Below are 17,259 nucleotides of genomic sequence, written 5' to 3'. Positions count from 1 at the left end.
ACTGCAGGGAAATTGAACTAGATGGCCTCTAAGTGTCACTTCCAACTCAAACGAATCTATGATTCTAAAAAAATAGCAACTTTCTGGTGGCTTTGGGATCTGCGGGTGAGAGTGCTCTTATTGCATAGATGAGGAAATTAAGGCATAGATGAGGGAATAACTGTTGTGAGGTACGTGATGCAGACAGTGGGGTTAATTACCAGTCATTAAAAATTACAGTTGACCTTTTCTTCTTGGATGAGACTCAGGCACCGTGCGGTGCAAGCAGTGACAATGTGAGGCGACTGGTGAGAGCTGGGGGTCGGTGGGTTTGCAGGGAAAGCAAGGCGCTAGGACGTTCGGGACAGCAGTGAAAAGCCAAAATCCAGTTGGGGAGTGGGGGAAGACAGAGCCCAGCCAACAGAGACGAAAAGCTGGACGTAAGAGCTCAGCAAAAACGTGAGCCAAGAAGGTGTGATAGCGAGTCGTTTCCTTCCCTTCGCCCTGGTAGCCGCTCAGCGCGCCACCTCCGCCGCTTCCCCGCAGCTCTGCGCGCCTATTCCCGCCTCCTGCCGCGCAGGCCGCCCGGCCGCTTGACGGCGCTGCCTACGGCGCAGGCGCAGGCCGGGACGCGGGGAAGGGGGGGGGGGCCGGAGCGGCGACGCGCCGCGCCCTCGCTCCGCGTCCCGGGCGGTGTCTCAGTGCAGCCATGTCTGGCGGCGCGAGGCGGCGAGGCGGGCTCGGTCGGCGGCGCCCTCTGTGAGGCGGCGGCGGCGGAGAGCGGCGGCGGCGGGCATTCATGTCGGCGGGCAGGGATTAGCGCGGCGGACGGCGAGCCGAGAGGAGGGGGCGGCCGACCGAGCCGTCTCCCCCTTCCCACGGGGTCTCCGGCGGGAGAGAGCCGTACCTGGGTGGCGGGGGCGGGAGGACATGGCTGACCGGAGCGCGCCGAGCTGCCACCTGCGGCTGGAGTGGGTCTACGGTTACCGGGGTCACCAGTGCCGCAACAACCTCTACTACACGGCCGCCAAGGAGATCGTCTACTTCGTGGCTGGGGTCGGCGTGGTCTACAGCCCCCGGGAGCACCGGCAGAAATTCTACCTGGGACACCAGGACGACATCATCAGGTACCGCCGCCGCGGGAGCCTGCCCCGTCCTCCGGCTGCCCCGTGGCTCCGCGCGTCCTCCCTCGCCCGTCTCCTCTCGTGTCCGTCGGGGCGCGGATGGAGGCGGCTGAAGGACGGGCGGCGCGGCGAGGCGCTGCCCCGGCGCTCGGCGGGCACGGCCCGGCGGCGGCTCGCGGACCCGGGTCGTGCCTCGCTGCGTCCCGGAGCCGGACCAAAAGTTGTGCAGGCCCCCGAGCGTCGGGAGGGCCCCGCTGGGTGCCGGCGGGAGGAGAAGCGGAAGCCTCGTGCGCTCCCCGCCGCGCGCTGTGGGGGAGGTTAATCTGCGGCAGCGGACCGCTGGCTCGCTGCTGGCAGGCGGTGGATGCCTGCGGGATTAGCGGCCTGCCTGCAACTCGTGCAACTTTTGGGGTAATCTCGAGAGAGAGAGCAGCCTTCCCTGCAGAATCGAGGCTTGTACAGATCGGGAATTCTCTTGCAGTCAGAGTTACAGTGTGCTGAAGTTCATAAAAATATGTAACTGAAAGCTAATGTTGGAGAGGAATTCTGCTGCTGCTGTTTCTTAAGTGTGCTTTTGCCCAAGGGTGCTTTTGTGTGCTTGGTGGTGCTGTGAGATTGGTGAGAGCGTGAGGAGTGTGAAGGGCAGATGTGAGTCTGAGTCATCAGCCCTCTCCAGTAGGTGTCATTGCGGATGGATTTTAGATTCCCATATCATGGCTTTTCCTTTTTGGGTAAGAGCTGCAACCAGTTTTGTCATTTAGAGCACATTTGGGTGTTTTTTGATAGTTAGTGCTCCGATTCATGTCTTCTGTATGTGTTACTCATGAGTAACAGGTAAGGAGTGCAGAGAGCAGAACACACGTTGTGTCTTTCATCCATTGCTTTATCTGCATTGGAAAACTTGGCTGTAACGGCCACTTTTTTCTGTAGTTAAATCTGCATGAAGAGCTTTCGAGACTTTTAAACATGGCTCTGAGCGCCTCTTTCAAGGCTGTCCTGCCTGTAGTGTATTTGTCCATGGTGCTGAAAATCGAATGAAAAAATTAGACGGTGTACCGTCGTAAATTGCTCTGCTTGAAATGTTGAGTATTGAATCAGAAGTTTGAATCACTGTTATGTCTTTTAATGCTTTAGCATTCTCACCTTCAACCAGTAAGAGGTATTTCTTTAATGGTGCCTTATCTGCTTCTTATGTTGTGCTGGAGGAAATACAGATCTACAACTTACTGTCCAGCTAAGGAAGCAGTGGCTGATTACTGGCTACAGTATGAAATAGTGAACGTTTTAATGCTGTGTATCCATGACTGCTTCTGTGTAACTGTTTCAGCAGAGCATCCCGTAAGAATAACAACAATGACTTTATGAGGTTTCTTTTTATGGGATGGAAGCGTGATCTGGCATGCTGGAGTTACTCCTGCTTTGACTTGTACTAATGTTGAGAGAAAATAATATTAAATATTTTGAAGCATTTCAACTTTACACAGAATTTTGCATGTTTCTTAAGTATGAGTGTTAGTATGCTTAAGGAAACATTCTCTGTTTAGAGCCATGTGGCTGTTTCTAATGGTAAGATTAGACTTGCATTGATTGGTATTTCACTTCTATCTTTTTTGAAAAGCAGCATGGTGCCAAATGTAATCATCAAATGTTTTTCTTGACTAAACTTGGATACCAAAACAGATTCTCAATTTAAAAAAAAAGAAAATCATAGAAAATTAAAGCATTAATTTAAAAAAGTGTGAGAAAACGAGGGGCAAAAGTGGGATTATATAATGCAGTAATTAGTATTCTTTAAACTGAGTTATTTTGTATCAAAAAAATTTAATGTATTGTGTTTAAACTTGTTCAGCAAGTACCTCCTGAATGCTGAGACGTTTGTGATAGTTCAGGAAAAGCAGCTCCAGGACTGATTGTCTTTTTGCATGGAATCTCATTTGTGAAAGCAGGTGTGATACCTGAAAAACTTATGTATTTAAAGAATCAAAATACAGAGCACAGCTCTGTAGTTAGAAGCAGTACAAGAATAAGCAGTATAGGTTGCATGCTACATGGTGATATTATTAGTACTTCTCATTATGAAAACTTCTGCATCATTAGCATGCTTTGAATGACATTTTAATTTTAAGTAGCAGTCAGGAAGAGAGGAATTGGAATTCTTAAGTCAGAGACCAGCTCTTTATCTTTAATAATAGACAGTAGTATTGGATGAATGGACAGATAAAGAATATTTTCCTGTTGAGAATTTTCTTTCTAGCACTAGCAGTTACTTTGGCTTTTGTCTGCTGAGGAGTTTTACATCTTTTTATTAGACAAAAAACTATAAATTCACTGTAAGATTTTTTTTTAAACACAATTAAATGTTAAATTTATTTCCAGTCTTACCTCAGTTTTAATCACAATTCCACCCCAAGCCTCAGTGTAACTGTGAGTACTGGAAAGAGGAGAGTTCAGTATTTTGTATCTTAGTTGTATTGAATGATCCTTTGTTTAGAAGAGAGTAGTTAGGGTCACTTAGGGTCTCTTCTATTGGTCTTTTGGTTTTGTTCCAGTAGGCTTTTTTTTTTTTTAATTATTGAACAATTTCAGTTATTCAGCTTTAATCTATTTCTAAAGGGACCTATCTTGCTTTCTGGTAATTTTTTTATTATGGTTTTATTTTTTAATCTCTTCTGTGAATTACTTTCCAGAAATCAACCCACTGTTTTGGAGGATGGAGAATGTCATGTTTTTACTCGTAATTCTATCGCTTTTTTTGTGCATCAGTGCATTTTTTTTTTCAGTTGAGATCCTCTCTGTATATGGGTGCTTGTGTAAAATGCCACTTAGCTGTGGAAGTACTTTTGGGAATGCTGTCAAATTAGGTTGTTTTTTGTTTGTTTGTTTTTTGCTTTTGAAGGCATTTTATGTGAGGGGGATAGATGTAGTTGAAATCTCAGCTAACTTAACACAGTAGTGTTGTCTGATGCCAGCTGCATAACTTGGTGAATGTCCATTGTGTTTGCAGAAGATGAGATCCAACCTGGGCTGTTTGTATGTAGGAGATGCTCATTTGGTAAAAACATGTGAATTATCACTGCAAGGGTACTGATTCAAAGTGTAGGATTTAATAAATTGCAAAAGTAGATTATGAGTTATATTTTTGAGTGCTTCACAGTTGAGGAGAGAGAAACAATGTCTTGATAACTTCACATTAGGTCTTTTATTTGTTCTTTTTTCATAATTTTAGTTGCTTAGAGATGCATGAGATTGTCTTATCTGAAAGACTGTAGAGAGATCATATTCAATCCTGATCTATATAAAGATTTCAGAAAATGCGTCTGTGGGGCATAATGTAAACTGAAGCTCATGTTGAGGCTCCTTGTTTTTCTGAGACTGCTAAAGTGTTTTTCTGTACTGCCTCTGATAGAAGTTATGAATACTCAAAATTCTGGACGCACCCACCTTTTTACATGTCTGTCTATTGGCCTTTGCTATTTATCAGTGCAACTTGCATGCTCCAAGTGAACTTATAGATTGGTTTTTCCTTTATTCCTTTATTTATTTTTAAATTTTTATTTACTGCCCCGTGACTTTTTTGTGAGCTTTGGAGTATGGGAATTTTACTAGGAGCCAACTTTTTATCTGAAATCGAGGATTCTAGTTAAAAGGAAAACCAAATCCTGAGATCATACCAGTGCTTATTTCTGTTGCTGTGAACTATGTATGAATTGTTTTGGACTCTGTTTCCCAGAGAACAAGAAGTAAACAAAACTTCATCCGCTCTGAAATGTGGTCTTTCTGGGCACTTTATCTGGGCACTCTGTCGTCTTCTTATATGTCTGAATTTGGCTCACCCTACAAGAGATTATCCTGCTTGCAATTCTGTGATGTTCCTCTTGTATACCAGGCAGAATAATGTGCTTTTTTTTCTCTCTAGCATCAGCATTTCTGCAGTTGCGGAAATTAAAAGCACTGCAATCATGTCTGCTCCCTGGTGTTAGTACTGCCCACCAACCCAGTTTGAAGGAGATTTTTTTCTACCAACTGTTGCACTATCAAAGTTTGTCCAAACGTCAGTATCTAAGAAGTTGATAGACTCTTGTCAGCAGCTTTTTTGAATCTGCTACCACTAAATGCTCTCCCAGAGGCAAGTCCAGGCTTCCTTCATAGATCTCAGTGGTAGATTGTAGACAGAAATTCAGCGGTGCAATGATTAGTCATGTTTACTTCTGAATAATGCCTCTGGTCTTTTTCTCATCCTCTTTTTGTTAATGCTCTTGATAAATACCTATTGGATTTCTCTGAAAATGCTGAATATTCCCACCACTTCTTTTTACCCTGTCATTCTGCCTCTGTTTGCTCCATTCTCATTTGATGCATATCATGAGAAAACCCTAAGAAAAAAAGAAAACTTGCTTTCTATGAAAAAGAGACAAACAGGAGGTTTCATAACAATGTGTCAAAGGCCCAGGGAGGTTGTGGATGCCCCGTCCTTGGATGTGTTTAAGGCCAGGTTGGACGGGGTCCTGGGCAACCTGATCTGAATGTGTGTGTTTGGTGGCCCTGCTAGGCAGGGGGGTTGGAACTACATGATCCTTGAGGTCCCTTCCAACCCGGGTGATTCTGTGATTCTGTGTGTGATTCTGTGTCACAAAGTCATATAATGGTTTGGGTTGGAAGGATCTGTAAAGATCATCTAGTTCTAACACCTCTGCCATGGACAGGGATAACTGCTAGTAGAGGGAATAACATAGTAAGAACTTATTCTATTTCCTTCATTTCCAATCCTCCAGTAGTTTGATCTGCAAGATCCATCCTAGTTCTTAAAAACATCAGTTACAAATTCAAATAATTTAAAGTTAGGGCATTTTTATGGTCAGCTTTATTGTCTTGTTTTTGCTTAGAATGAGTAGTGTATAATGGATCTAGCTCCAGATGACAATTATGCATAAACAGTGAAAATGATGTATGGCTACAAAATTTTATCATATGGAAGTCTGTCATTTGTTTTGGCAGAAGATTATGAATTTTTGCTAGAAATTTCACAATTAGCTTTGTTTTTTCGCACACCAGGGAGTCTAATTGAATGAATTGCCACCACAGTTGCCACATCAGAAGATGTTTTTTAATAACCCATTACATCTGCGACCTTTTCTTTTGCATTACTAATGTGATAGAGGAAAAACATGCTTTAGCTTGTTCTGGTGAAAAATCCTTTGGATACCACTGAACTGTAAACAATCCACATCTAACTTTTTAGAAGGGAAGCCTGTTGTTTATATACTTATTTGTGGAAATGCAAACACCCAACTTATTTCAGCAATCGTAGCCCAGTCATCCCTCTTTGGTTCCTCAAATAACACTGCTGGAAGAAAACGGGAGTAAAATCCATATTGCAGTTATGCCTCAAATCTGAAATGTTTTTCACACAAAAACACTTCAAAATGTTGCTTATATTACAGGAGACCTATGAAATGTGTACATAATTGAGGATAGTCTCGGTAACCCAGTCTTGTTCTGAAATGCCAAAGAAAGGCCACGGTGGGAATAGCTCTGTGCACCAATGTGTGCTTGGGGCTGATTGGCTGTAAAGCAGCTTTGCATAAAAAGGAGCTGGGATTCCTGATGGACACCAAGTTTGAACATAAGTAAGTCAGCAAAGTGCTCTTGCTGCTAAGAAGCCTAACGTTATACTTGGCTGCGTTAGGCAAAGCATTGCCAGCAGGCAAGGAGAGGTGATCCTTTGATTCTACTCAGCTGCACCTGGAATGCAGTGAAGTGGTAAAATCATGTAATGCATGCAATTCCATCACAGCAACTCAAATTGCTTAAATAGGTTAATTCACAAAGGCAGTGCACTGCTTTGTCAATATGGCATTTTCCCTTTTGAATACAGTCTTTTGAGGGACTGTTTGTTTTTTTTTTTTCTTCCCAGAAAGTTTATATTCTCACCTTAAATATCAAGCCTTTTTCTTAGCTTATTCTTAAGCTTATATGGTGCCATGCTTTTTCTGTTCATACTAAGGGGAAATTCATCCACACTTACTTTGTCATCTCCAGATATTCTTCAAGGGCATAATAAATTTATTTCCCTCCATAAAAGAGCTCCTGACTTAATGGGACTTAAACTATGCCATAATTATTCTAATCAGTTCTTCTGTGAGCTTCTTGCTTGAGTATCTTTTGACTGTCTTATCTGTCAGAATGGCACTTCTTACAGCACACGTGATTGCCATGACAGTAAGTAAGATAGCCACCCTGATGACCGCTTCATTTCGTGCTGAAGACCCAGGTTAAGCTCTGTCCAGCTGCTTGTATTAAGTGCACTCTGACTATCAGGTGTGTGTAACTCTGGAGGGAAGTTTTGTGTTCATATCTTAAACAATTGAAGGAGAGGGAGAAGAGAGAATGATCTCTGTTTTTTTTGTTTTGTTTTGTTTTGTTTTTTTTTTCTTGAGAAAAACAAGTTTTCTGAGTAGTTCTAGATCTGTGTGAGAATGCATGGGCTGTACCAGAGTAGCAGATGTTGTGTGAAGTGGTAATTGTTGAACCTTTGGTACAAGTCGTTTGCTTGTTTGTTTTTGCTAAGAGCTTTGTGCATTTATTTTTTTAAGTATCAGTTGCGTATATTAATCTGATGTATTGAAAGTATTTTGGAAGTGCAGAATAAAGCGTTTACTGTTCATTTTTGAATGGGACTAGAATTTGCCTGCCTATCATTAAAAAAACTTTACTTTTTCTAGTTAAAACTGCATAAATACAAATATAAAAAAAAAAAATCCAGCCAAAAATGAACATCTAAAGGGTACCAGAAGTTGATTAAAGTAGATCTACACAGTAAGGAACTACAGGCTTGCAAGCCTGTCTTCATGCATCGTGCTTTTCATAGCCAGCAGTCACATCACCTTCTGATCTGATTCTGTCAGCACTCACAGGCAGGGTCAGATCAGGTCAATTCTTAAATGAGGAAACATCTTGGTGTAGGAAATTCTTTTCTTGAATTGGTAGTTGGCTATTTCTTTCAGAACTGAAGCAACAACAGAAAAGAAATTTAGGCAGGCTCTATGACTGCATGTCATGGAAGAATAGAAAACTAAAAGCTTAGTAACATTTGATCATTAGCAGTGTTTAAAAATTGGATGCAGAAATTTTGAGCTCTGCCCAATTTTTTTTTCTTCATTTTTCCAAACTGCAGTTGAAGCGATTATATTTCTGCTTACCTACTTTTTGAATATTTAATTTCTTAGTTATCCTCTTAATATAGATTGGAAAGTGGATTATGTACCTGGCTGATTTCATAAAGGCATTATCAAGTTCTCTTATTATTGTGTTTACATGTGTGTACATGGTGACAGACAGCAGCTTAATGTGTTTGAATAAAATAATTCTTCTGAGGGAATAGTCTGAAATAAAATGTTTGGGTTTTATTCAAAGCTTAAAGCTTCAGTTAAGACAATGAAATAAACTTCAGCTTTAAAAGTTGAGTTCTTTTTTTTTTCATCATAGAGTTTAGATTTTATTGTGATTATTATAATAACTTGTGTTGCTTTTTTTTTAAAGTACACGTAGCTTGAAACAAAAAAGTAACAATTATATAATATCCCAAAACCACAGAAAATAAAATCTAGTTTTGTAGTTGAGTGTGGAGAACTTAGTTTTGCATTATGTGGCATTTCAATGTTTGCTTTTGTTGTTTTTTTAATTTAAAATACAGTTTACTTGATTTTTTGGTATTATTACGATATCACTCACAGGATTAAGCTTTTTATTTAATACAGCACTTTTATCTGGTATCGAGGAAATTAAGTAAGGTACTGCTCAGAAGAATGGCAAGGTCATCTAGTCTGTATTGTTAAGGATCAATCACATGCTTAGTTGTAATTTAGAAATCTTTTCGTAAGCTACATACAGATTTATAATGCTGTTACAGTAATATCAGTGATTTTTTCACTAATACAGTAGTTATTTGACTTGAAATAATCTGTTGATTTTGCTACTTTCATGTGGTAAATAAAATACCTCTTAGCACTTGAAGTAAATTGAAGGAACTTTATAATTTTAATTTTCTTCTAATTTATGTGGCAAAGTGAAAAAGTTCCCCAGGCTATCTTAATAATAGAGATGAATGCTCAAGATAGATCCTATCAAATTCTCTTCAAAATGAATACAGTCAAGATTTTCAACACAGTGAGATTCTGTTATGAATGCATCTGCTTTAGACTGAATTTCCTTTGGAGCATTAGGGAAATGATGGAATGTTACAGGTGTGTGTAACTTCTGTTACAGGTACGTGAAACTTCCTTATGTTAGATCTCAGATTCCTCTGGTTACTCTAGTGGCTAAAAAAAACTTTCCAGTGTTACTGTTTGTAGTATTGTTGCAGCTACTACAAGTATTTTGAAGGGTAGTGTCTCTTTAGATTGAATTGCTTCATTTACACCAAGAAGCTCAGAATCAGAAGCAAGATCGCCATAACAATTTGTAGCCAAAGACTGAATTTTTAGGCTAGGTTTTATTAAATCCATTGGTCACATATTGCAGAAGATAGAAATCACCAAGAATTCCAATTTGTACTATCTGATAATAAATCCATGGAACTTCTTTAGTGTTGACTACCTTTACTTTCATTTCGAGCTTTTATCTTTCTGCTTCAATTTACTGTTTGATCATGAAAATAGCAAAAGTGATTTCAGTATTAGTAAGGGATAGGACAAATTGTGGTATTTGTTAGTAGCCCATATCTGCTTTGAGTAAATCAGACTTAAGACATCTTCTGCTTGTAAACTTGAAGAAAATAGGTCTTTCGAGGACCACATCCTGATACTTCTATTGTTTTTCTGATAGATGACATTCTGTTTCTCTGCTACATTTAAGGCAAAATCTTTGACCATTTCTGTTAGAAAAGTCTTTTTTTTTCCCTGTGGTATTTTAGCTGCTAAGAATACCTGTGTTATTAAATCTTCACAGAAATTTCAGATCTGTTCTGATGAGTGACTTTCCTTGGCCTAGCTGAAAAAGACTTTCTGTTCATTGGAAGTCCTCAAAGCTGTTGAAAGTCTTCCTGGTAGACTCCTTTTCATTCAAATAGGGTCTGTAAGATGGTGCCTGATACCCAACCTCCTATCAAAGTGCTGAGTATACAGATAATATTTCAGAAGACTCAGATGACAATCCTTCCAGCCAGTTTTCCTGAATTTCATGTCTGTGCTTGATCTTCCAACATTTTCATGGGAATTCTTAGTTATAGTAGCTATTGGTCTGCAGGCAGGTTGGTAAAGGTCTGTATCTGTATACCCAGATGGTCTGATTCTTTTACTTTATAAACATACTTCCACACATTTCGGTCAAGAAATGTGCTGCTTTAACTCCTATCCTAACAATGACATCCAAGTTTATATTGCTTAAATATTCATGCAGTCATCTTTGCCAGATAATTTGAGGAGTTTTAAAATGTTATTTTTTAAAAGTGTTGAATAAACTTTCCTTTTATAGGCAACTTGGATAATTTTTATACACGCTTTATATTATTGTTGTGATAACATTTGGAAATCATAGTGTAAGAAAAAAAAAGAATACTGAACCAGGATTTGAATGGGTGGGAAGAGGTTTATTTGCTCTAAAGCAATACTGATGGAATAGTTAAAACAAATGAAGAAAGCATTGGTTAATTCATGAGCAATATTAATTAGAGAGGATTAGTCAGTTTGCTAGTGTACTATACACCTGTGTTTGCTAGGTATGTACAAAGCTGATGTTTACAGCATTGAATTTGCCTAAATACATCTCAGTGAAGATAACTTGGTTGGTGATGGCATTCACTACACAATAAACATAGACTGCACTGTATTTCTTCTGTGAACAATATTTAAACTTTATTTCAAATTGGCAGACTTACTTGAGATTTTCTCTGGCCCCGTAGAAACAGGAGGGACATGTCTAAAGAGATAAGTGCTCAAATTTTGGAGAGAATAATGTCATTTTAAACAAAATGATTGACTTCATAGGTACCACAAGCGATACTTCTGCTGGTGGTTTAGCCAGATCTATGACAGGTTATATTCAGGGAAATATTTCCACTATTACTGTGGAATAGGATAGATTGCAATTTGAACTTTCCTGGTCTTTATACAAGGGTGTATTGAATTAGATATGTGACATGCAAGCATACGTCAATAAAAAGTACAATTCAGGTGAGTAATTAAACGAAAAAATGACAAACAAAATTGAAGCAAAGGACCAGACCTAACAGTGAGGCTAAAATGTAGTTCTGAGATAGTGCCCACAGTTCTCGTAAAGTCATTGTGCTCTCATGTCCAGCTCATGATTGAATATAGTCCACATTGAGTATTGTGTTATTTCTTTACTGGAATTGGAGAATGAAGCTTGTGGATATGGTACACAGTCTTACAATGATGCTTTAAAAGACTAGGCAGAAAAGAAATTGTACTACTTAGCTTTGCTTTATTTATATGGTACATTTTTGTGACTAAATCTGTTTGGATCTAATATTATAAAAATAGCACCCCTTCAATTTTCTGAATTCTAGGGTAACATTTTAATAATAAATAAATGACAATATCACTGTGGTGTAGACGTGGGCAAACATGATGCATATACACACATACCCCTGTATGTCTCCATTTTAACAAGGCAGGATGCAAGCCGAAGGAGTGGATTAATTCTGTTTTGGTTAGCAGACAACTCTATGAACCTGCTCCTGACATTTAGAACTGTGTTAATCCTTGTTCCCTGCTTATAATCCCTCCACAAGAGCAAGCAAGGTGAATGGTGCTTTATCATAGGTAGAGACAAGGCATCTGACAGCATCTCGAGATTGCCTGGGGATTTCTGGTGGTGAACATGACATTTTAAGTTAAATTTTTCTTATACAATACTTAAAGAAATAACATTAAAAAAACTGAAGAACGGTAAATATTTGATGTGGTTTTTTTGTGTGTTTGTTTTTAGATCAAGGTTGCACTTTTAGATGCATTTTTATTTACATGTTTCTTTTTTACTTAACACTATCCATTGCTGCTTTTTCCAACATAGAAATTAATGACATAAAAATGAATAACCTATGAAACATTATTTAGTGTTGAGTTCATTTATAAATAACTATGATTTTATGTTTGCAGGTTACAACATGTGCTTTTGATAATTGGTGTACTTTATTACCTTATTGGGAATACACAACTGCATCATTAGGCTTGAGATAAACATAATTGTAGAGCAGAGTGCTTGCATTGTCTTGAAAGTATTTCTCATGAATGCTGCTTATCTGTCTTCTCTTTTGTAGTATTTTTCAGTAATGATGTTAGTGAGTCCAGATATGCAACAGTTTTTATTGTCTATCAAATGCACATTTACCTTGGAATTCTTTCAGTATTGCATTTACCCATGCTTTCCTGTTCCTTTATGCTTCTGATTCCTGTTGTCTTTTTGTTTGTTTTAGATAACTGCTTAACTGTTGTGTATCTGTGCTGTTGCTTAAGTGGCTAACAAGACAGAAAGCAAAATGAGAATTTCAAGTACTTTCTTCAGAGCATTCTGGGCTCTTTCCCAGATGGATTAGTTCGTATAACTAATTCATTTTAAGTGTTTTCCCAACTTTAAGTGATGCCCTGGCTCATTTTGTGTTTATGGACATGAAGTGAGATGTAGAGGTGGCAAATTCCAGAAGAGGTGGCTTTATTTTCTGTAGCACTGTAATGGGAGTAATGCCTGCAGGCATCTGCAGGAACTGGCAGTTGGTTCTAAGAATCTTTTTCCTCAGTTTTCGTATCTTTTTGCTTGGAAACTTTGCATCAGTGTTACTACACTCATTGTCTAACTCTCCGAAGATCATCTTGTCTTTTTGTTCTTTTCCGCTGTGTTTTGGAGCAGATAAAGAGCTGAAGGTTTTTGTCAGATTTCATAAGTTGCTTATAAACAAGCCTTTAGATAAAGGAAATGTATTGTTGGTTCCACCACAAAGTGAATTAATATTTAGTTGAGCCTATAAATGGCAACCCAGCATCAGTGTGGGATGAGCATTTCCTATGAAATAGATGCTTTTCTGTACTGCTTTTTGCAGCTGGGAATAATCAGTATACAGTTTTAGTCTTTCCATCTGCTTTGTATTCCTGTCCTCAGTACAGACTCTTATTTTGAAGCTGTATGCTTGTACAATTTAAGGAATCTTCTAAAAGCTATTTATGACACTGCTGGTGCTCTGATAACAAATATGTAACAGACCTAGGAATGATGCTTCACAGTTGTTTTTCTTATGGGAAATAGTCCTGTCCAGATTTGATCTCTATCAACTTTGATGACAAATGTTTGCTGCTTACATCTATTCCTGCTATAATGACTTCAGCAGTATGACATAAATGATTTGTAGTTTCTCCTGTCATACTTTCTGGGGAAATGTGGGTAAGTGGCAGCTATTAAGAGAATATCCACAACTATATGTAAAAGGTCTTGAAATGTATGATGATAATATTTTTCTCTATTTACTTGCAGAAACAATTTCACACTTGAAATTAACTTTTCTTTAATAGATATCTGAGATGCTGTTATTTTACTGCAGCATTCTTTTCTACTGGTGCCCTAGTTTTATGAAGCTTAGATGTAGTCATGTGAATATACTCTTGGATTTTCATGCAATATTGTTGCTAAGGAAACATCATCTTTAATATTGTATCCTTGTCTGCGGCTTGTCTGTATTAATCAATGCTTGCTAATGCCCAGCATGAAACAAGAGAAGAGGAAAAAAATCTTGATTTGTTTTATAATAAAGTTGTTGGGGATTATTCTCCTTCAAGATCCTTTGCCTCTACAAACCTCATACACACTGAAGGGTCACATCTATGTCTTTGCTGTCATCCCAGACAGGCATAGTATCGAGATTCTATATGTTTCTTCAAGACTCTATCATTAATAATTAACACTTTGATCTAATGTTAGTATTATGCAATGTATGGATCTGCTAAAAATGGTGGGGAGTGCTGAGGTGAGAAATGACCTTTTGTTTAAACTGTAAAAGAGGAGCTTGAGTGCATTGATGTGTATCTTCACTATACTTTTAAAACTGTAATACTGTACTTCAGTGTGCTTTGAATATCTATCTAGAAAATGATCTAGAAAATATCTCTGATGTCAGTCAGATATATCAGTGGAACTCTGTTCTGTTGTAGCAGGCATCACTGTTCTCAACAGATCTGGCTATTTGGATGTATAACAACAGTGACAGGCACATTTTGGATTTTCTACTTCTTAGCTCTTCTTGGATGTATCAAATGTTAAAGTGAATTTCAAAATTTATTTGAGTAAGCAGTTTGTTAGCCTGATTCCTGCTTTATTTCATGATTGTATTTGACTTTTTAACATTCTCCTTAGAATAGTTTGATTGAATACTGTGTTGACACTAATGTCTGTTCTGGAAAATCCAAGTCAGAAAGGCCAGAGATAAGCAGGAAGGCCTGAATAACTTACTTTGTTCAGAATATCTGTTTCTTTTTTTGGACAAGCAGTGATATTCATCAGCTTAGTCATCCCTGTATGGAAACGGAAGATATCAGGCAGACTTTTACAGTTTATCTGTGTAGGCAAGATGCAAGTCGCAGTTTAACCTGGAGAGGTTATCTCAGCTTTTGTTATCAAGATGGTAAAAGGAATGTGACTTCTTTCCTTTTGATTGCAGAGCTTCTCATTTGCACTAAGCATTCTCCTACACCTCTGAGGGAGAGAAGAGAAACAAAAAAATCCCCAAGAAAATCCTTTGTGAGAAGTCAAGGTACTGAAGTCTGTTGAACCTACACCCGCAGCTTTGGCAGCTGTCTTAAGAGCCAAACCCAAGAAGTTTTCTGCCTTTTCTTGAGGGCTGTCTGATGAATAGAAAACAACTACTTCAGTAGCAGGAGTGGTGTAATTGGGCACCTCTGTAGAGGTGTCTTGGAGATCTCCACTGGGGATATCCACAGAGAACTTGCTCATTGCTTTTTCCTGTTAACTACATCATATCCATGAGTGAAATAGTCATTAGGTAGCAGAGGTTTATATTTATGCCTTACCTGTTCTACCTATATTTTTTCTTTCTGGAATAATAAGTTGTAAACAATTTGTTGATTAGCAATTTTTAATATTAATTCTTAATTAATTATTAATTCTTAATAATGAATGTTCCTGAATTTGTTAATTGCATCAATGCAATTCATTGCGAGGCTATGCCAAGGTATGATATATTTGGTATTTATTGCTATGTCTGCAAGGATTGTTCAATCACTCATAATCCAAAAAAAGAAATGGTAAGGACCTTGAGATCTCTTTAAACTCAGGTCTAATCTCTCTGCTTTGATCAGAACTCTGAATTTCAGATCCAGAACTCTACATAGGGCTGTTTGTGTGTCTGTACTCAGAGCGACTCTTGAGTGTTTTTTGAACAAAGAGGTTCTATCAAAATTGCAGTTGTGGAATGGGGACCCCAGTCTGATCATCCCTTCTAGTATTTGTGTTTCAGTGATTCACTTGCATGATGTGTTAATAGCAGTGCTAAGTATAGGGTTGAAAAGTCCTGACGTCAGGTTTCATGAATCAGTCATAAGACTACTGTATTTTTATTCTCTTAGTTTATCTCTTTTTTTTCTTACTTAGTCTTCACTTCTATCCCCTCTCAAATTTCTTTATTGTCCATCTGGTCTTATTCTCGCCCTCTTCATGGTGTCTTTGGAAAAATTAGATCATTTCATATGCAACATTTTCTCGCCCTCCAGATGCTCTTTCTATTTCCCCACATATGCACCATCTGCCTGAGTGTGTTCTGGGAGTTGTGCAGGTGTTGATCAGGATTAGGTGGCAGAACTGAAGTGAAATGTGATAAGTTTTGCTTGCCCGTTCCTTTCTGCATTGCTTTTTAATTATGAAGTTACTTTATCAAATAAAGAAGGAAGCAAAGAGGAGTAGCTGTGTAGTAGAAGAGAAGCAAATTGAGAAATGTTGGTTCCCTGATCCTAGTACTGAGGATAATGCAGAATAGCTAGTAGGAAGAAATGTTTCAGAGTCTACAGTCTTTCCACCTTTTGTGGGAACTCTGAAGATTGAAGGGTTCCTGTCTCTTAGTGTTGTGCTTGTGGAATTTTTTGAGCAGTGGCAACTATCCAGAATGCAATATTAAAATAGAAAAAAATACAAAAGAATAGTGCGTGGGGCAGAGTGACTTCATGAATATTAAGAGGCTTCTAACACTGTTGTCTCTTGGTCTGTTTATGCACAGGAAATGTACATGTCTTCAGAATTCAGCCTTCTGATCATTTCCTTATAAACTCTATCCTGGCTATTTCTGATACATATATAGGCTTCCCTTGCCTCCACCCTTTGAACTTCATTTACCAAAATAAAAGTTCAGATGTAAGATCATACTTACTTGAGCAATGTGCTTAACCTTTCTCTTTTACATGTAATTTTGAGAAAATAAAAACATATGTTTTGAGTGATTCTCTCTAGTGTTCTCCAAGAAATGTTCTCTGATTAGTCAGTAGGGGGAGGAAATATTTTTAACCAATTTAAATAGCTGACTTTTGACAGTATATCTTCCTGACTAATGTAGGATATTTTTCAGCTCACTTTGGCCTGCTCTGTCTAGACTGTGTAGAATCTCATCTAGTAGTGCAGATGATTTTCTATTGAAGTATGTTCTTACTTTTAAAAAATGAAATATAAATCAACAGATGTCACATCCTCCCCTGCAGCCTGCTTTCATAAGCAAAACGCAAAACAATCTTGCTGACTATCATGCTTTCATGATCCCTCATTTGACAACACAGTTATGAGGATGCTGTGTAGACTTTGGAAGATTCTGAACTTTAAACAAATTCTCTGCACTGTTGGCAATATGAAAAGTTAACAGTTATTCAAAATGAGCTATTCCCGACTGTTCTGTTTCAGTTTAGTCACCTGAAGTTTATTCTGGTCATAACATCTAGTTTCAGATTTGACTTTGGTGTACAATCATTTGAGAAATATCTTAAGAATTCTATTCAATCTTCTCCTGTTAAAAAAATAAAAATAAAAAAATCGAAGAGTATGCAGAATTGAATAGTTCTAGGTATGCATATTTCTCCATTGATGATAGATGTGTTGACAGAGTAATGCTAACTTTTTTGTCTTTTCCTTTGTGTTTTCAATTATTAAGAAAGGT

General features: G+C 38.5%; 1 protein-coding gene across 4 annotated transcripts in view; it reads left to right on the top strand.

Moving 5' to 3' along the window:
- Positions 1-909: 909 nt before the first annotated feature.
- Positions 910-17,259, top strand: part of EML5 (EMAP like 5) — a 90,276-nt gene continuing 73,926 nt past the window's right edge. For all 4 annotated transcript variants that reach the window (XM_042814137.1, XM_042814138.1, XM_042814139.1 and 1 more), the window contains exon 1: positions 910-1,106. In XM_042814137.1, the coding sequence (XP_042670071.1) occupies positions 910-1,106 (197 nt within the window). The remainder of the gene's footprint in view (positions 1,107-17,259) is intronic.

The sequence above is a fragment of the Centrocercus urophasianus genome, unplaced genomic scaffold (genome assembly GCF_019232065.1).
Source record: "Centrocercus urophasianus isolate 14NV4802_14NV808 unplaced genomic scaffold, USGS_Curo_1.0 seq_14, whole genome shotgun sequence".
In the NCBI taxonomy this organism is placed as follows: Eukaryota; Metazoa; Chordata; class Aves; order Galliformes; family Phasianidae; genus Centrocercus; species Centrocercus urophasianus.
Note: the sequence above shows the minus strand (reverse complement) of the source record. Positions and strands in the feature narration are given on the sequence as shown.